Below are 21531 nucleotides of genomic sequence, written 5' to 3' on the forward strand. Positions count from 1 at the left end.
GAATGACTGAAAAATTGTGCTGAACACTGGAATTTGACACAACACTGTAAAATGATTATGAATCAATAAAAAATGTAAAAAAAAAAAAAAGCAAAACTATGCATTGACAAAGTCAGGTCAATCTTACTTAATAAGACTTAGACAGGTTTTATTTGGAGACTGCAATTTCCCCAGTGATAGATATATTCAACCATAATTTTCCTTCACATTCTGTACTGAGTTTTGCTGAATCCAAATATGTATATAGAAGGCATGTATTCACTATGTACAACTGAATATTAATAAACACATAGGTATCAATAAAAAAAAAAAAACTAAAAATAAATTTACCATATGATCCAGCAATCCCACTCCTGGGCATATATCCAGAGAAAAATATAATTCAAAAAGACACATGCACCCAATGTTCACAGCAGCACTGTTTACAATAGCCAAGACATGGAAACAACCTAAATGTCCATTGACAGATGACTGGATAAAGAAGCTGTGGTATATTTACACAATGTAATACTACTTAGCCATAAAAAAGAATAAAATGATGCCATTTGCAGTAACATGGATAGACCTGGAGTTCATCATTCTAAGGGAAGTAAGCCAGAAAGAGTAAGGAAAATGCCATATTATATGTGGAATCTAAAAAAAGGGACACAAATGAACTTACTTACAAAACAGAAACAAACTCACAGACCCAGAGAACAAAATAATTATGATTACCAGGACATAAAAGGGGTGGGAAGGAAATGTGCACAGCTTGGGGAGAGATGTAAATATTAGGTATATTGACTGTGGTGGTGGTTTCATAGGTGTATATGTCTATCAAAATCTATCAAATTGTACATCTGAAACATGTATAGTTTACTGTATGGAAATTATATGACAAGAAAGTTGCTTAAACTTAAAAAAAGTTTTTTTAAAAAGACTAATCAAAAGTTTATACAATGGTTAATGTGCAGTGCCAAGTTGAAAAGGCATTAAATTTACAAACCACACCTCAAATACCTAAAGGTCACGATCAAAAAGAAGTTATCTAAAATTTTATACGCATTGAAAAGATATTTTCAGTAAGTATCTTCCAATAAATAAACACTCTGAAAATATTCACTATTAGTTTAAATTCCAGAACAGTGTGGTCATCTTGTCATAATTCTGACATTACTACAACTTCAATACACTGATATGGCTCTTGGCAAAATCTTGGAGACTCACTATTTGCCGTAAGTTCCAGTTTTTCAAAACTAAACTCTAAATACTAGAAATGCATTCCTAGGGTATGATCACTTTAGGAATGGCTATCTAGTAGCCAAGAGAAGAAAAATAACACTCTAAAGCAATCCAGATAATAAAATATAAGGTAACCTCATTAATTTTTTTCTTATGGGGATATTGATCAGGTTTAATCAATCTCCTCTTTTCTTATCCTTTAGGCCTTGGGGTCAACCTGATTTACTAATCACAGTATTATGAACTTTTCAGAGCTTTCTACTTAGAACATTTAGAAAAGCAAAAGTGTCTCTATAATTTCAGAAGTGGCAGAGACGTATGCCAGCACAATCATGAAAACTAGCTTAGAGGTAAAGCTCAAGACCACACAAATCTCCATTCAGTCAATAAATATTTAGAATGCCCAGCACATGTCAGGCTACGGTAACTGAGGCAAGCTGACTTTCCTCTTTCCAACATTTACTGGCAGGTATTAGACCATTCTGATCACACTGGGTAGAGAGAAGATTTGAAATTTTAAAAAAGAAAGAAAGATAACATATGGTTTTCTCAATTTCTTACAGTTTTCAATAAGATATTTGATATTTACTTCTAACTAAATATTTTTAATTAGACTCATTTCTAAAAATTGGCTATAATCTTAAATAAATTAGGCCCCATATAACCAGTCTAAGCTATTTTATTTCAGTAGTTTAACCTTTTCTTCTCAGAGTAATCAAATAGAGAAAGAACTATTCATTGCAACCTAAACAGATGCCCTGATCCAGCAGGAGATAACCTACTTTTTGATTGCCATTTTAGATCATTATCTGGCTCGAACCCTTTTCATATTTAATTAGCACATATCCCTTGGAAATTTAAGAAGCATGACTCAGAAAATACTACGGTTTATAGTCAAATTAAAGAACATCTGTCAATGGGCACAAAGTTATTTATGAATGCACGTTATTAAAAGATGTTACTTAAAAGTTTAAAGTCATTTCACAGAGTCTGGTGCTGAAAGACATGGTGAATCCCGAAATTTTAAAAATGAGAATAGTAAGCAAAATTTAAGGCTATCAATAGAATTTTCTTGCAAGTATTCACAAAATGTCCACAGACTTCTGTGTGCTCAGAGTATAAATGTTAATTGTGCTTTGCTCTTAGATAATTTTGTATACTTTTTTGGCATACTCTTCCTGGATCAGTCCAGCATTTGTGGGGGAGGGGTACTCCTATAAACATCATAAAGGTGTTTATCAAGGTCTTGATCTTTAAAAAAAATAAGACAACAAATAGCTAAGTCAAAGAATTTGTAAAAGCTACTAAGCATACTGTGGTTTAACTACAAATTTGGGATTCTTTTTAATGATCTTCTTAAAGAAACCAGAAAATGATTCTATTTCCCTATAAAAATAGAGATTATATAACTTCCAAAAGTGAGTAACAATTCACTAATGAAAAGGTCACCAAAATCTAAAAATTACTTTAATACTAAAAGATGAAAGTAAATAAATCAGTCTTTCAAAACAAATTCTTGCACGGAAGCAAAGGGTTGGGTTTAAGTAAGAAGTTTCTACCATCTTTTGACTGTCTGTGAAAAAAAATCCCTAAGTTTTATTAAGGAATTCCCATCTTAGTAACCACACTGCACATAGCGTAATTAATATAGGACAATTTTACCTTGACATTCTGGGCATCAACATTAGCTCCAGCTTCCAGAAGAAGACTAATGACTGTGGTATTCCCTGCTAGTACTGCCCAGTGCAGAGCAGTGTTTTTGTGATACTTGTCACCAAGGTTAACTGAAACATTGAATGTTAAAAGCAATCTAGTTGGATCCACACTGAAAAGGAAAAAAAAACACAACAACAACAACAACCCTAATTTCAATTATAGAAATCATTACAGATACTAAACTGATTGTGGTTGCATTCCATCTTGGAACACTTCTATTCTAACCTATATTCAACAAGTTTATAATCAGTAATAGGACAATATTTTAATATGAAGTATCGAGTCTGTGCGACACCATGTAACTTAAGATAGTTCGCGACACCATGTAACTTAAGACAGTTTGGAGAGAGTAAACTTGGTCCTGACATTTACTATTTTTCATCCAGGGATTAAGGTCATTGATGTCTATATAATTAAACAATTAAAATTTTAAATATAAGTCTAGGTTGTGCCAAAGTCATTTAAGGCAACTTAGTAATTAAAACGCTAAACTTGCCAATATGTGAATCATGTAAAAATCAGTTACTTTTTAAAAAGAAGGTAACATTTTCTTCTATCCTTGGAGACTGTTAAAAGACGAATAGCTTAAGAATACTACAATTACCAAGCTAAATGTAAACACAGAGACTCAAAACATCCAAAAGGGTAATTTATGTTACATACTATGCACTCATAATTAAGAATTTTAAATATTAGCAAGTATAACATTAAACTGCTTTTTTTAATCACTTATTTTACATTTTATTATGTTGAAAATGGTTGAATAAGTATTTTATATGGTTACATACCTATGTGTTCTATAAGCTGCCCACATTAAAGGCGTCATCCCATTCTGATCCATCATATCTACATCCTGATAGAGAAAAAAGAAAAAGTCAGACAGTAAAAACTTCTAAGTTCCTACCAAATTCACTTAGAAAAATGTAATTCACATATCACAGGAGAAGCCAATATAACAATCAAAGGTGATTTATAAAACTTTATCTTTCCTAAGTTTAAAGTAAAATGATATCACTAAGTATTTTAATTAATATGTATATAAACATCTAATTTACATATATTAAATATGTATTTAATTACACTTAATTAACATATTTATAGTTTTCCTTTTTTAAACTTCACTTAGACTTTCAATGTTGTCATCTAGAGATCTTGACCTACTCTTCATCTTTCACTCACAAAGGAAAGATTAAACTATTTAAGTCCCTGAAAAATTTATTTTACTAATTCATGATATAATAAAACCCTGTTTATTCCCAGGCCTTTCAAAACAAAGAATAAATTATAAAATTTCAATAAAAATTTCAATTTTAATGAACTCAAAAGTCTGTCTACTTTTTATTACTATGCATGAATATTTTTAGAATTAACTAATTCTGCAAAGTTTGTGGTAAAAAAGCAACGTGATCAATTATCTGCCTTATTCCCCATCGTTTTCACCTTTTTTAGCTCATTATTTTTGTTTTTACTTACACATCTTTAAAATAAGATACTTGGAACTGCTACTTTTTGATTTTTTTTGTTTTAGGTATTATCCTAAGTATGGCATATCCTCATTAAGCAAAGTGACAATTTCTCTCTTTCCTCTCACTACCCCATCGCAAATATGCACCTTTCTTATTCTTTCCTCTCAAGAGATCTACTGTAATTCTGGTCCTATAAATATTTGATATTTATGTTATCATAAATATATATGAATACCATTCCCAACAAAATTATGTAGTAAACCATTATTTTGCCCTCCTACCCAACTTTTTGCTTTCCGTGGTACTTTTCTTTCCCTTTTGCAGTTTTTTTTTTTTAAAGCAAATTAGAATTAAAACTACCACCTATTCAACCAAAACTCTTCCCAGGTCAGCCAAATCACCTTTCAAGACATGCTGATGTATTAGGGATTCTATCAGTTTCACTTCCCCCCTAAAATTCTCTCTTCTGACCCACTCCAATCTGGACTGATTCTCCTATGTGCCTAAGTTATCTGTCCCATTAACTAGAAAAGAAGTTCTTTGAGGATCAAAATTAAATTCATCTTTGTACTCTCAGTGCCCAACAGGACAGATAATGAAAACCATTTGTTAAATGACAAGACATGTTTATCTATCTACTTTTCTAGGTTTGGGAAAGGCACAGATAGACTTTAGAATAAGATAGACATGGTTTTGAATTCCTAGATCCACCAGTTTAGTTAATAATTGTAAGGCTGCCAAAATAAATTCTCTGAGCCTCAGCTTTTTTATCTAAAAATGTGAATACAAATACTGTCTTCATAAGATCTTTCTGATGATTAAATGGAATAATGTGTGTAAAGCAACCTAGTCTAGAGCCTGGAACACGACATTCAATATGTATTAAGTTTCCTCTTCTTCCCTTCCCCACCTCGCATTCCTATGGATTATTAAACCAGCAGTCCTAATCCAAGTTACGTTACCTAATTCACCAGTCAGTGGAGAAAGGACAGAGTTATAGTGAGTACACTGCAAAACATTTCATAACTCTATATAGCAGTTCCCTGTAAGGCATCTTTACAGATGGGAATACGTCTCAAATATGAACATTATCCAAGCATACTGGGGCAGAAAGAGCTGAGAACCACTACTTTAGACAAGTGGCAACACATATCCTAAGATGTCACTAGTTTTAGTCCCTCTCATGAATATTACAATCAAATGTTATGCCTTATCCATTACAAATCTATTTCTAAATTTCTATTAAGTGTTGTTGGAAACATGTAACTCACTCAATATTTACATTATACATGTTTACTTTTTTCCAAAAAAAAAAAATCTTCTCTGAAAATAATGGTAAACTTCCTTGTTTCTTATATGAGAGCTAAGTAATGAAACTTATTTTACTTCCTTTACTGCTCTGGTTTCAAGAAAGCTCAATTAAATTTGATGTCCAATTAAAACAAACATGTAAATTCTTATGTTTAAATTTCTTCCTTTTTAGTTGTGAGTCTTTTCATATCCTTTTTAAAAAGTGATAGTATTAAAATATCAACAAACAAAATAAAAATTAAAAATTATGCCACATCTCTAGAGTACTAAAAAAAAATGAAATTCAACCTTTTCTCTCTTTGGATCAGGATTTAAAACTTGGTACTTCTTTTCCAAGTTCAGCCTGGACGTATGAGTATTCTCTATTAGGAAGAATTAACAAACCCAGATTAAAAGCTCATGGGAATTCCATGATCAACAGGGCTCCATAACTTAGCATTTTCCCCTTTTTCTCCTGAAAATCATCCAAAAGAATTGGCAGTGAGCACTGAATATATTTAACAGTGTAACTAAAAAGAAACTATTGTGAAGAATAGAATGACAAACTAAATGGCAATGTTATATGCCCTAAGAATGTAAATTTGATAAAATTAACAACAAATGAGGGAGGGTGGGAAAAGACTGAAAAGAAAGTATAATGAGTGTCTAATCTGCAAGAGCTATGAGTCAAAGGATATTACTTAAAGTTGAAAAGTCAAGTGACAGAAATGTAGTTATATATCAGAACAAAGTTTACACCAAGAAAAACAGTATTATGGACTAATGTCAGTGTTAAGACAGGGAAGAGAAAGAAGAAGTTAAAAATACACTGATTTTATTACTGCTTATAACTGGGAACTAATCAGAACTAATAAAATTTGAACAAACATCTGACTGAAGTGAGAGAGAAAAGGATAACCATGTGACTAAGGAAAGAATTTACCAAGCAGAAGAGAAGAGCCAGCACAAAGGCCTTAAGACAACAGCACACCAAAGCTGTTCAACGACCAGCCAGAAGACTGGTGTGGTTCAGCACAGTGAGTGAGAGGGAGATGACAGAAGATGAGATGGAGAGGTATCCAGAGCTGGATCACACATGATTCTGTAAGCCACAGGACGACTTTGGATCGCATTTAAAGTATGATATAAAGCACATTAGAGCAGTTTTCTTTTACTGCTGTAAAGTGCTTTTAGTGGTAGTATTTTAGCACATACATTGAAAAAGTTCTAGAGAAATATATACTAAACTGTTAAAGAAAGTGTTCTCAATAGAGGGAGGAGGTAAGGGAAGAGGTGGGATTTCACTGTCTAAGTCATACTCTGCTACTATGTTTGAATATTTAACAGTAAGCATGTGTTACTTTCATAAGCAGGAAAAAAAACTTACTCCTGAAAAAGAAAGCCAATTATCTGTCAGACATGTATTAACACTACCATGCATTTACTGTACAAAAGGAACTGTGACAGAATTTCTGCTCTTTAAGAATTTTATGGCCTACATACTATGCCAGAGTTCAAATGATTACTGAAACATCCAAATTCCAAAATCAATAAGCTAACAAAAAGAGTCAAAACTTAACACTTTTCTTACCTAGTTAAAAACTAGAAGAAAAAAGTGAATGTATATTGTAAACTTAATATCTGCACTAGAGAAGGCCACTAAAGATGATGTCATGTGCAATAACGCCATCTACTGCTTCAACCTCCAGTCCAGAATGAACTGTGGGAGCACAAGGATGATCCCCTGGGGTAGCTGGTCTCCAAAGATAGCTCCCAATAAACTTCACCTTCCAGTGTTCACATCCTTGTGTTCCCACATGGCTGTGAACATGGGCCGGACCTGTTACTTGCTTTAACTGACAGAATGGAGCAGAAATGTGGCTGTGCCAGTTCAAGACCTTAAAAAAGTCAGATGTCTGCTTTTGTTCTTTTGGGAACTCTGAGCAACCATGTAAGAAGTTTGGTTTCCATGCTAGAGAGAACACATGGAGGGGAGTTGTGGAGAAGAAGTTCTGAGACTGCATGGAGAAAAACAGAGAGGGCTAGCTGTCCCAATAAGCCAACTGAGCCCAGCCTTTTAGCCCTTCTTATCAAGGTACAAGGTATGCAAGCATCCTCCAGCCCAGTCAAGCCCCCAGACAAGTGCAGCCCCCAGCCATTATCACAAGAACCACCACCCAATCAAGCTCAGTCAACCTAGAGACTCATGAAATATAATGGCTCCTACTGTTCTAAAGCCATTAGACTTAGGGGGCAGTCTATTAACACAGTAATAGAAAATAAACTCCTCCTTCCAGAAATTAACCAGCCTATGCCTCTTTTCCTTAGCAACAGTGCACAACACCCACTGGAGCACTGCCAACAATAAACACTTTAAAGGATTCATAATAAATACTATTCAAATTCTAAATCTAATTATTTTAAATTAAAATAACAAGTATGTTCTAATAGCAATGAACTAAAATCATCTGTCTTACTCTTATGATGAGATCCTTAGCTATAAAACTAATGTTTAAGTACAACCAGAGAAAACTCATGAAAGACAAATTGAGTGATACTACTTTTAGCAAAATACGTTTATTACAAAGATATGGTACGCATAAACTGACAATATTTAATGTGATTATAGTCACTACATATTAAGGAAGAGTCAGGAAGAAACACTTACATTATGAGAATTTTTCTGCCATGTAAAAAGCAGTGTTTTACACAGCAGGAACTGAGAAAATGATCTTAAGGCATTTATCTCCCTCAAGAGGGACTTAATATAGAAAATAACCAGTAATATGTTTTAAAAAGTTTAAATGAATTCAGATGATATAGTCAAAAGAAGTGATTAAGGGAAGCAAAAAGATATCTAAATTTTCTCTTACTTTCTAGCATTCATCTCTATCACTCTTAGAAATAAAAAAACCAACTTAATGGATTATTATCTGGATCATGACTGTTTTTCATATTTTTATGTTAACTATATTAAATAATTCAATAGCAAAATACCTACCTATTTATTTATTCTCTTCACCCACTAGAAAGTACTATTTAAATATCACCAGGTTGTTACACTTGTTAACACCAATGATATTAGGTAGTTAAGAATATCTGATTAAAATCTACACCACTGTGATTTTTTTACCTGTCCTTTTGCTATGAGATAAGCAACAATTGAGGTATGTCCAAACTGAGCAGCCAGATGAATACAGCTACATCCTTCTCCATCAATTAACGAAGGGTCTGCACCATATTTCATCAGTTGCACAACCATAGATAGATGGCCTTGCCTAAAACATAAAAGAATAAACACTTAAATATGTAACTCTGAAAAGAAGTTTAAAAAAAATGAAAAAGATTTTAAAATGGTGGAAAAATTACAAAAATCTTATTTCACATTATTTCAAAATAGACATACATCAAGGTACATTTAGGATATTATGTTCTTAAGTCTTAATTGGCATAAAAGTCTTTGAAAATTTATAGATACTCGTAACTTCTTTAAATATGTAATAAATAGTTATTATACTCTAGTAATCCTGTTCCAATATGACCTTAATTGTCCCATGAACTTGATACTTTTTTTGCTGTAATACATATAGGCTGAAAAAGTATTCCCAAAGCTTAATCCCATTTTCTAACTAACCAGATTAATATCAGCATAGTTAATTCCTTAAGGACACTTTGGAAAATAAACTTTGCTTCCAATGCAGGTAACAGTGGACAGCAATACATTTTAGTACATTATTGATATTAACTACGGCATAACAAGTTCTCCCATTCACTTTAGCACATCATTTAAAGGGGGAAAAAATAGTTGTTTAGTTATAGGCTATTAAAGGAACCAAAGAAAAAAAAATCCAGAAGCAAATTTAAACCTCGTGGCCCAGTGCAATGGAGTTGAATTTAGGTCTCCTCCGAGTTGATCCACAATAGCACCTTTCGAAATATAGTATCTATAAGACAAAATTTTAAATACTTCAGATAGTTTTCATTTTCAATTTTAAGAAATATGTGAAAAATAAAGAAATAAATGTTTTTCATTTTAGACCTCATGCTAGACAATAAATGGTCTTCAGTGAGTTTTAAAAATATATTTAGTAGGATATTATATCAAATACATCACTCTTTTGTTCCAGAAGTAAACAGAAAATAATTTTCTTAAGTTACAAAAAATAATACCAATACCAAATAACAATCACATAAAAAAAGAAGGCAGTCAGAGAACCACAAAGATTTGGATGAGACAGCAGCAGTAGACAGAATTTTGGAATCAGAACCTTATAGAGTATGCCAGACCCTTGGTAGCAGCTCAGCTTTTTAAGCTCAGCTTTACTTACCTCACAAGATTACTACGGGTTAAATAAAACAGCACATGAAAAATAATTTCATAAATGTAAACTATAACATAAAGGCTCTTTATGGCACCCTATTTGTTATGCTTTTGAAGCTGTGTTGCTTTAAAAAGAGCAACCTTGTTGCTTACTACATTAATGTCATAACATCTTGAGAACCTCTAAAATGAACAGGACCTAGCTGCTTATATAATGTTTGCTTTGGGATTGATAGATGTAATGAATCTTGAATACAATGATTTCAAAGCACCTGATGTCAAATGTCTGATGTATCTGAATAACTGAGGCTCTTAAACTATTCTGATTACTGCCTTGAATCATGAATGCATTCACTCTTAATGCTCATAGTTCTAAACATTTAATATAGTCATACTTACAAGCTTGATTCAGAAATTTTCTGCTTTATATAAGTATTTGTTAAAACGGTACTTTTAAAGCATTATGCAATGAAAGGCCCAACTCCACTCTACCATATGGAATAGTATGAAGTAACTAAAATACTTCCAGACTAAAATATTTCAAGTCCAGAATATCAGACAACAGTTTGAACACAAACATTTAAATATTCCTAAATTGCTTCTTAAGGCATCCAGTAGACATCATATAATAGTTAAAAAATGGTTTTTTTGAGCCCAAAGAGCAGTATAGCACAGCAAAAGAACAGTTTTAATAGGAAATATTTTCTTAAAAATTCCAATTGGAATGTTTTTTAAAGCAATTTTATTACCTTCTTTATAGTTAAAATATCTGTTCCTGAGAGTTATTTTTATTCACCTTTCAAATCCTTCCTAGGACTACGGCAATAAGTGATTTCCACTAGTTCTAAAGTACAACTTTTTTCCACAAGGATAGGGGAACTTTTTTTCCTGCATGCTAAAAAATAACTCCTACCACCTTTTCACTGTAAGCTTTTCAAAGAGAAGTGTTATATTTTTATAACACATCATTTTTTGTAGCTTGAAGACCCTAGCTGAAAACTACAAAACTCTGAGAAGATCATATAATTCTTATTTTTAAACTCAAACCTCCTTGTAATACTGTAAGGTTATTATCAAGAAATATTCTTGCAGGTACTAATGAGCTGTAGATTTTGAGAAGGAATTATCCATGAACAAGAGATATCAACAATTATTTGAAAATTATAAGCAAATAGGTAACACTCAGATGTCTCCAGAGGGGGACACTAATGAGAAGCAAACCAGAATATGTTATAAAACCCTAGAAAGGCTATGGGATTAAAGGCAATAGTTACCTCCAAAGAAAGTAATAAGAAACTGGACTATAAACAGAAATACTGGTTCAAAGTCTATATAAACTGCTGAAAAATTGTTGTTTTCTAAGTTACATTCTTAGAAATAATGAAACTTAATGAAAGTGAGTATTTATTTAGCATCACAACAGGCATTTCAGTGACATGGAAGCAATCAAGCAGCTGACAGTGTTAGACAAGTATTCTTTGTGTATTATAATCTTAAAAAGTGACTACTCAAATAATTCAAACTCTTAAAGTGCAGGCTCACTCTTGTGCCTCTAAGTTTGATTGTATGATCGTAATTTCTGGCTTATGTCGATTTTAACAATCAACCATTCAGTGTTTGCCAAAAGGTGTATTTAGTGCATCTTCAACAGAGAAGTTTGAGACTCAGGGAATTAAATCACGGAATCATATGAGACACTGTACTGAAAATCTAACAATGAAAGTCTACAGGCTGAACAGACATTTGGGAAGTTCCTGTTGTGACTTCCAATCAGCTCTGTTATGTCTTCCCTGAATATGAATGGTCAAATATGACCAGATAATTGAGGAAAGCTTCAAACTGAAGGAGATCAAAATAAACTGAAGAAGCCCAAAATAAACAGATAATATATAGAGAAGAAAAACTTAAAAAACAAAAGTTCTAATTAATAACCTCCAAACAATAAGAGAAGATAATATATTCATGACATAAGAATAAAGTATTTTTTAAAAGGAATGGGGGGGCAGAGATCAAGAAAGAATGCTTTGAAATTGAAAATGTAACAGATAAAATTAGAAATTCAAAAGGATTAGAAGATAAATTAAGAAAATCTCCTCAAAGTACAATAGCTATAAAAGGCAGTTGAAATAAAGATAAGAAAAAGAAAGAATCAATCTGGTTGATCCCAGTATCTGACAAATAAAAGTTCCTGAAAGAAAAAACAGAGAAAATGAAAGTGAGGCAGTCTTGGGGGCACAACACAAGCATACTTCCCGAAACTAAAAAGGCAAGTTTTCAGGTTAAAAGTGGCTACTTAATGGTCATAATCTGAATTTAAAATAAATAAATAAAAAGAACCATAGCAATACACAGTAATGTAAACTTTCACAAAGTCAGGATCAGGAAAAAAAACATATATGCTGGTTGCCAGGGAAGAAGAATAAGCCATACACAGTGTGTTCTCATAAATTATAAGCTCTGTATTTTTAAACAAAGCCTCATATTTGTTTTTTTTTTAACTGAAGTATAGTCAGTTTACAATGTTGTGTCAATTTCTGATGTATGTATTTGTTATGAAAGCCTTGACTTGAAATCAAACTGAATCAGAGACTACAAGCATTATTAGCTGTTGTTAATGAAGAATCCTGAGGTAACAGGGGACTGCCAAAGACAAGAGCCTGGGCCTGTCCTTTCTATTTTACTACATTAGGGTATAAATCTAAGAACAGCTGAAAGACTTCCACTTGAAAACACTAGGAATATAAACAATCCAGGCTGGGTGAAGGTCTCTTCCTTTCTAAATTATACTGACTTTATATCTTAAAATCATGAAAGTGATGGAATTACTTTGCTTGCAATAAGTTCTTTTAATACATCCTGAGAGAACATAACTATTAGAAGAGACACTTCTCCATGGGTCTCTGGAGCTCCCATAAGTCTTGCTGAGTACATGAGAAGACTACAAGGTCCTGACTACTCTTTACATAGGCCATTTCTGAGAGATGTGTTTGCATCAGGCCACCCTGAGAGATGAGGTAACATCTCCCTCTGGGACAAAGAGCAACCTTGCTTTCCATATACTATAAAAGCAAAGACTATCTAATTGTATGTACTGCATCCATCTGGACCATATCAAGACACTCCCATAGGATGCAGGGAGCAAGAGGGATTTACACAAATATGATGTTCATGCTATTTGCTGTGCTATGAAGAATAAGGTCCTTTGTGTCTACCTGAGTCATGTATCTTCTGCCAGCATCCATGAAATAGTAATACACTACAGCTTTTAAATAGGGTGTAATTCTGGACTCAAAAGTAACTGACTATACTTCAATAAACAAGACAAAAGAGAAGTAAAAATTAATCTTGAGGCTATAAATACCAGTTATTACTAAAAACTGCATTTACTCACCATTGTTTGTTTTAGGGAAGTAAATTGCTAGACTATGTATTGTAAGAAATGAAGTTTACCACCCAGAAGATATAATATACGCAGACACTGTAATTATTAACTTACTCTATAATTACTGACTTTATTCTGTAACCGCACTTGTCCATAAGTGATGGAAAAAACTGTAAGGCAGGCAACGAATGTCAAGACTTTCTGTCTGTATTTCTCACTTCAGAGTTCCTTGTTTATTTTTAAACACAAGACAAATGTGATCTTTCTGATCAACAGAATGAGATCAAACGTGTCTCAACTGTAACACTTGAAACAACAACAAAAACAAATGCTTTAAAATTCCGAGAAAATCAATTTTAATCTAGAGTGTATGCTCAGCCAAACAACAAATAAGGTGTGAGGGCAGAAGAGAAAGTAAATTCAAAACATTTACCTCCCAAGTTCTTTCTCGTGGAAAGTTATCAGAAAATGTGTGCTACTAAAACAAGGAGTAAACCAACAGAGACAAAAACGTGAGATCCAGGAAACTGAGACTAACACTGGAACAAAGGGATTTCCCAGAATGAATGCAAAGGTAAGTCTCAAGACAATGACTATATGTCGCTCTAAAGAGCAACAGTCTGGGCTGGAACAGAAAGATGGAGAAAGCCAAGAATGACTTCATACTCCCTCCTCCACCAAAAAAGGAACCGATAAATTATCAAATACTGTTTGCATACAGAGATGGGTTTTACAGTTCTGTCTAAAAGTATGGGAATAATTAATTATAATACATAGAAAGTTAAACAAATAGAAAAAAAATGAAACAACTATTACTTCGGATAAAAATTACAATTCTACAGAAAAAAACAGATAATCATGGAACACTTTTGGGCTTATCAGTACAAATTTACACACTTCCAACAATTTAAACGTTGCATAGTAATTTAAGTAAAATTGTAACAGAGGAGGGGAGAAGTATTAGTGGGGTAGGTGACTTAGAATACCTAGTTATCCAAAATATAAAGTCAAATATAAATTAAGAAATAGCATAAAAATTGGCAGCATTTATTAAGATTCAAAATTCATCCTTCCAACTTTCTTACTTCTGAGACTCCTACAAACATACATGAATATAAGCAAAATGGTATGTGAACAAGGTATTAATTACAACACTGAAGTAGTAAAAACACTAGAATCAATCTAAATGTTCATCAGTAGGTAAACCATTAAAAAAATTACGTCCATACAATTGGATATTATACAGCTTTTTAAAAAGAATGATGTGGCTCTAGGTGCACTGATATGAGAAATCTTGAAGATACATAAATTAAATGAAAAAAGCAGAAAATCATTTGCTATCATTTGTATAGACAGCTTTGTAGATAAAAGTAGCAACATAAAATATAAAATACAAGAGTAAATACTAAAAGAAACAGCCAAAGTATTAAAAATAATTACTTTTGGGGTACAGAACCCAGGGGGTAGGAAGGGATTGCTGTTTCCCATTGTAAGCCTTTAAATACTATTTGATTTTTAAAATTGTTTATATACTATTTTGATTAAAATAACACTAACTGAAAAAATACAGAGGCTTATAGAAGGCTAGATAATTTGAGCCAACCCTTTCATTAAAGAAAACTTTAAAAAGCTCAATGAAGTAAAAGAAACATTTCCTAAAAAGCAAAGCCTAAGAAGATTAAGAGCATTTACCTGGCAAAGATTCAGGAGAAGGTTAAAACTGGGAGAAGTTAGAAAACCGCTTGGGCCCCATCTGCCCTAGAGACAACTGCTGATGCAGAAGAGTTGGCCAAGAGGCAAGCTACGCAGACAAAAGCAAAATAAAGGTTGGGACCCCAAAAAGCTGCACTGCAGGAGTAATGAAGAACCAGAAGTAACCCTGGCTGTAGCATGGTCTTTAGCCATCTGAGTGATCCAGACAATCTAAAGCTTTAAATTAAAGTTGCACGTCGCAGAAACAAATGGGATCTTCTCATCTTAGGCCTCAAATTATTCAACAAATAAGTTTTCAAACACAATGTCTAGTATACATTCGAAGATTATCAGGCACACAAAGGATCAACATAACAGATACAGACCCACACAGATTCCAAATGCTGTCTTCTTAGACAAAGATTATATAATAATTATATGTTCAAGTATACAAGACAAGATGGAAAATTTCAGCTACAAATGAATCAAAAAACAGAAGTTTGAAAAACATAATTGAAATTCTAGAACTAAAAAATAAACAAAATGAAGAACATGTTGAATAGATTTAACAGCAGATTACACATAGAGAATAAATGAACTGGAAGATAAATTAGAAGAAGTTTCCAGAATGAAGCAGAGAAAAGAGTAAGAGATAAAGACCACACAATGAACAGGTCAAACATACGTTTAACTGGTGTTCCAGGAGGAGAGCAAAAAGAGAATGGGGCAGAAGCAATATTTGAAGAAGTAATAGCTCTGAGATTTTCCAGAACTGATGAAAACATCAATCCACAGAATCAAGAATTTCTTGCAGTCTCATTCAGGATAAATAAAAAGAAACCCACACCTAGAAACATCATCATGAAACTGCAGAAAACCAGAAACAAAGAAAAAATCTTAAAAGCAGCCAGAAAAAAGAAAAAGAAAAAGCCTTTAAAAGTGCAACACTTAGACTGATTTCTCAAAGTAACAGAAGCCGGAAGACAGTGGAACGTTATTTTCAATGGGTAAACAAAAATAAAACAAACAAAAACTGCCAACCTAGATTTCCATACCATGCGAAAATTTCCTTCACAAATATAGGTGGAAGTAAAAACATTTTCTGACAAACAAAAACAGAATTCAGATGTTAGGAGACCCATACTGAATGCAGAAGGAAGGTTAGAAATACAAAAAGGACACAAAGAACAAATAAAAGGAAATACATTCTCTGGAAGAAAGTGATTCATGGAGTTCAATGCTTTAGTTATTACTTGCTTAATCTTTCTTTAGTACTCTAAGGGCAAATTCTTTTACCTGACATTAACATCCCATTTGTCTCTAAACTCTATATGCTGTACTCACAGCACATCTGCAAGCAGTTCATATCAGACTCATGTCTTTATCTAAAGATCTTACTTCCAAATTGTCAGAGACTACTAAACTGGATTTACTAAGAAAGATTTTATCATTCTGACTCTTGCTTATTTAATTACTACCTACTATTGTTAAATAAGCAGATTAACAGTAACTAATAAAAGTAATTTTTACTGAGTATGTAAAATATTCTTCATTTAAGCTGGTGTGAGATTATTATTACCTATATTATCTTTGTAACCCCTCTCTTTCCTTTTGTAGCTTTTCCCCCTAGAATTCATATTTAAAATGTGAGCTGCAAGTTAGACTGTCTGAGTTAAAGTCCTGACTCCAACATCAGCTGTGTATCACTGGTAGCATATTTAACCTCTTTATGCCTCAGTTTTTACATCATTAGGACAGCAGTAAAAACTGTTATTTTTCACATAGGGTTGTTTCAAGAACTAAGATTTAAGAAAATATTCATGAAAAAGCACTCAGAACAGTACCTGGCAAATAATAAGCATTCACTAAATGTTAAAAACAATTTTTTTTCAGGAAAAAAGGCACATAGAATCTACATTTTAAAAATAATGAATTTTAGAAATTATATACTTTATAATTATTTCTAATAATTTTATAATAACTAATTACTTAAAAATACAGAAATACTTACTTGACTAAATCTATTCTGTTATTGATGGCAGCCCAATGGAGGAGTGTAACATTTTCTTTGTCTGGTTGCCGTACATCATAACCTGCTTCCACTAGTTCTCGGCAGCGTTCATATATTCCGTATCTTAAAAAGAAAGACAATATGAGATAGTTACTACTATTTGACAAGATATTTGAAGGTGAAAGTAACATTTCCAAAAGAAATTAATGCTCCATTTTGATACGTGGAAATTAAGATGGCTTTCTCAACAAAAAGTGTTACTTTAAAAATACCAATATTCCAATAGTTCTTACTAATCCATTTCACAATTTTAAATTTCTCATCTATAAGAATGCAATATCTCATAAAGTGGAAGAGAAAAGGATACCATAAATAAAATGTTTACCCATTGCTTGTTTTTATTAATATCACCACTTATTCACAGAACACTTAAGGTAGCTTATAATAATACATACAATTACGTTAAAAATATTAAATCATAAAGCAGCAGCAACACAGAATTTATAAATGATTTAGAAAAATGCCAAGAAGAAAGGATGTTTTACAATCTCAGGATTCTTTATTTACAAATTTAGCTTTGATATCCTGAAGGTAAATAAAAAAGTGAGTCTGTGGGTGGGAAATAGGGAAAGTGGGGGAAGAGTCTTCTGAGTTCAAGCCAATGAGATATAAGAGAAAGTCTACTGGGAGAGTTTGAGGAAAGATGTCCATATGTGATAAAGAAGAAAGGTACGTGCAGAGAGCCTGACCTTTTCCTCCCTTTGTTTTCAGTTATTGTGTAGCAGCGTACATTTTTTTTAAAACTCTGTATTATGTAAATTTTCAAGCATAAGCAAAAGTAGAGAAAATAGTACAATAAACCATCACGAATCTATCATGGAGCCTCAGAAACCATCAACTTCATCCTAAACAAAATATTGGATCCTCAGAAATATGAGACACAAGAACAAATGGGCTTTGACTATACTTGTAATCTCTTTATCAGAGTGGTCTCCAAAATGGGAAGGTACACCACAGGGAGAGGCTGGGAGAAAGGTGGCACAATAATGGGACACTAAAAGCAAATACTAAAACTACCTATACTCATGTTTTAGCTAACAGAGAAAGAAGTGAAGCTTCACTAGTATTTCATACAGCCTGCAGTGTCTCACTGCTGCACTATACTCTCTCTGTCCTGCATGTGTACACATATTCACACACACACACACACACACACACACTCAAACGTGCACAAGGTAATCCACCTAAAGGAAGAGCAAGAGTTCCACAATTCACAGGAGATGACAGCAGTACCTTCAGTTCTTCGTTCTTTTTCAGAAAATTGTTTACATGTACCCAGTTAAGTGACGAGGCCTGTTACCTCAAAGAGCAAACTCTACCTCACACTTAGAATAAGTGATGATAAAAATCCTAACTATATACAAAGAGTTGTTGATTATTTTTCTAACATTTAAAAGTGAGTACGCATTTTCCTTTTAACAAAAAAGACAAGTGTTTCTTTTCTGGGGAGGAGGGCAGAGGCAGTGATGGCAAATAACTGTGACTAGTATGCTACCAACCATATTCAGCTGACCCTTGAACAACATGGGGGTTATAGGCAACAACCCTCCTCCAGTCAAAAATCCACATATAACTTTACCCACAGTTGGCCCTCCATATCCATGTTTCCACATCTGTGGATTAAACAAGTGCTCATTTATTGGAAAAAAATCTGCATTTAAGTGGATCCAAGCAGTTCAAACTTGTGTTGTTCAATGGTCCATTGTATTCTTAAGAAGCATAAAGATGTTTAGTCTGTTCCCCTTCAAGGCAAGGGGAATACTTCAGACACAGTGAGAAAGTAACGACTCTTATTTCAGTAAAACATCTACTATAATGAGAACTTTTTTTAACAGTTTTATGCTTGGAAATGTTTCCATCATTATATAATATAGTTTCTGAAAAAGCTTACACTACAACTGTAAAAATTTTCTTATGCGAACACACTGAAAAATTTTGAAACAATTTTCTAACATATGTGAACCCATTTGCTATAATTACAAAAATGCCAAAACCTGATTAGTTTGCAAGCCTAGAATCAGAAAATGTATATTTACAAGGTAAAGCTCAGTAAAATCTTTACTTAGTGTATAGCCCTAAAAAAATAATTACTATGACTTAATAAATACAGCATATGTTGTAATTCTTCCATTTGGGAATTATGCATCTTTGTGAGATTTGTCTTTCTTTCAGCCAAAAGTCATTAAAACCAAGTATCCAAATGAAATTAATTTAGAGCCAGATTTCCATATCATTGTAACATAAAATATTAAACCATCTAAAATCATAATGAAGAAGCGTATTCAGTTATACTACTCCCACTACAAGAAAGGTTAATGAAAGATATTAAAGTAAGACCTAAAGAAATACATACCCCAATTTCCCCAAATTAATCTGTAAATTTAATGAAAGCCTAATTAAAATCCCAAATGAATATCACATGAACTTTCCAAGTAGAACCCTAAAATTCATTTGTGAGAGTAACAGGTCGAGAATAGCTGAGATGGGGGGAGGGTGTAGCTCAGTGGTAAAGTGCACACTTAGCATGCATTGTCCTGGGTTCAATCCCCAGTACCTCCATTAAAAAAATTAATATATAAATTAAGAAAAAAGATATAAGAAAAAAATAAATTAAAAAAAGAATATCTGAGACAATTTCGAAAACTAAGAAATAAGTAAAACAATGTGGCACTATACAAGATTAAACAAATGGGAGAGAAAAGAAGAGTATTTACAAATGGGCCTCAGAGTGACATCAGCATCATGATAGAATAAGACATCCATCATTTTGTCCCCTTCCAACAATAACTCAGCACCTATCCACGGACCACGGTGGGAGCTATGGGATCTAGCACCATAGGCCAAGGGAGCTGGAAGGAGTCTCACCCACCCATGCTTTGGGTAACAGGCATTCAGATCTAGTCCCAGCTGTGAGCCTTGCAGTAACTCAAGCACTGACTCTAGCCCCTCTTAGCCATTGTCTGGGAGCTCCAGACAACACTGTCTTAGACAGTCACCCACAGATGAGAGAGCCTTTGTGGAAGTCCAGGTTTCCACAGAATTTCCAGCACATTGCTGCAGAAAAAAATGGGTTTGGACACACTGGAGAGGAGTGCTGAATCATGAGCTGCATGACTTGACTCGGGGTGGGAAGGGGCTGGGAGAATAGTAGACAGGACTCTTAGAAGGCATTAAAGGAACACAGATCCCACTAACTTCTTCACAGACACCATCAAAATACATAATACATACAAACCAATTACAGAAAGACAAAAGAACTCAAAATCAGTAAATTTAAAATGGTAATTCACAAAGGAAGAAACCCAAATGGCCAATAAACATAGAAAATATATTCAACACCTTTTATAATCAGAAAAAGGCCAATCAAAAGAGAGAAAAAACATTTCACAACCAGCAAACTGGTAACAATTATCAAGTGTGACAAAACTAGGATTTAGCAAAAATGCGATGAAAAAAGAACTCATTTCCTGCAGATGAAACTATAAACTGGCATAGCCACTTTGGAAATCAATTTGGCAATAATTGGTAAAGTTGAAAAAGAACACAGCGAACAAGCCAGAAATTCCAACTGAGTTGCTCACCCTAGAAGAACACCTGCTTATGTACTTGGGGGAACAGGGAGAAAGACATTCACTGATGCAATGTTTGAAATAAAGGAAAAGTAGAAACAATTTTAAGTATATCTCAGTAAAGAATGATAGAATACAACAAAGCAGTTACACAGGACAAATTAGGCTCTCATTTACCAACACTGATACATCACGAAAGCTATATAGTTTTGTTTTTATTTTAAAAAGCAAGTTGCAAAAGGATCTGTAGAGTAGAATATAATTTATGTAAATTTTAAGCATACATTATAATAGCATATTTTGCCTATAGATGTCTGTAGAAATGTATAGGAATGTTCATGAGAATGATTTACAGCAATTTCAAGAGAGGTTTCCTTGGGGAGATAAGGGAAAGTAATTTGAGCAACCTGTAGCAATTACAGCAAAATGTTAGCATCTGCTTAATCTGACAGTTATGTTCTTCTATATATTTACCTGTAGGATTGAAATGCTTCAAAATTTAAATAAATGTTTTAAAAGATAAAAATGATACTCACGGTGAAAAAGAATATGAAAATGAATATAAGTATACTCATGGTATGACTGAAAAACTGTGCTGTACACCAGAAATTGACACAAGATTGTAAACTGACTATAACTCAATAAAAAAAATTTTTTTAAAAAGTAGAAATGATAGACAGCATTCATAGATACTTTTCAAGAAACAGAATAGTTAGAAGCATATATGAGGAATAAAGTAAGATGGTTGTTTTTTTCTTAAGATGAAAGATGTTGGAGTATATATGTGCTGATGGAAATGATGC

At 33.1% G+C, this 21531-nt stretch overlaps 1 protein-coding gene across 1 annotated transcript in view; it reads right to left on the minus strand.

Annotated features, from left to right (window-relative positions):
• The window catches only part of ZDHHC17 (zDHHC palmitoyltransferase 17), an 82907-nt gene that overhangs the window by 37391 nt on the left and 23985 nt on the right, over positions 1–21531 (minus strand). The window contains exons 3-7 of the mRNA XM_072973376.1: positions 17100–17222; positions 9560–9637; positions 8827–8971; positions 3726–3790; positions 2884–3046 (exon numbers count right to left, since the gene is read on the minus strand). Of these exons, the coding sequence (XP_072829477.1) occupies positions 2884–3046; positions 3726–3790; positions 8827–8971; positions 9560–9637; positions 17100–17222 (574 nt within the window). The remainder of the gene's footprint in view (positions 1–2883; positions 3047–3725; positions 3791–8826; positions 8972–9559; positions 9638–17099; positions 17223–21531) is intronic.

Source organism: Vicugna pacos, chromosome 12, assembly GCF_048564905.1.
Source record: "Vicugna pacos chromosome 12, VicPac4, whole genome shotgun sequence".
In the NCBI taxonomy this organism is placed as follows: domain Eukaryota; kingdom Metazoa; phylum Chordata; class Mammalia; order Artiodactyla; family Camelidae; genus Vicugna; species Vicugna pacos.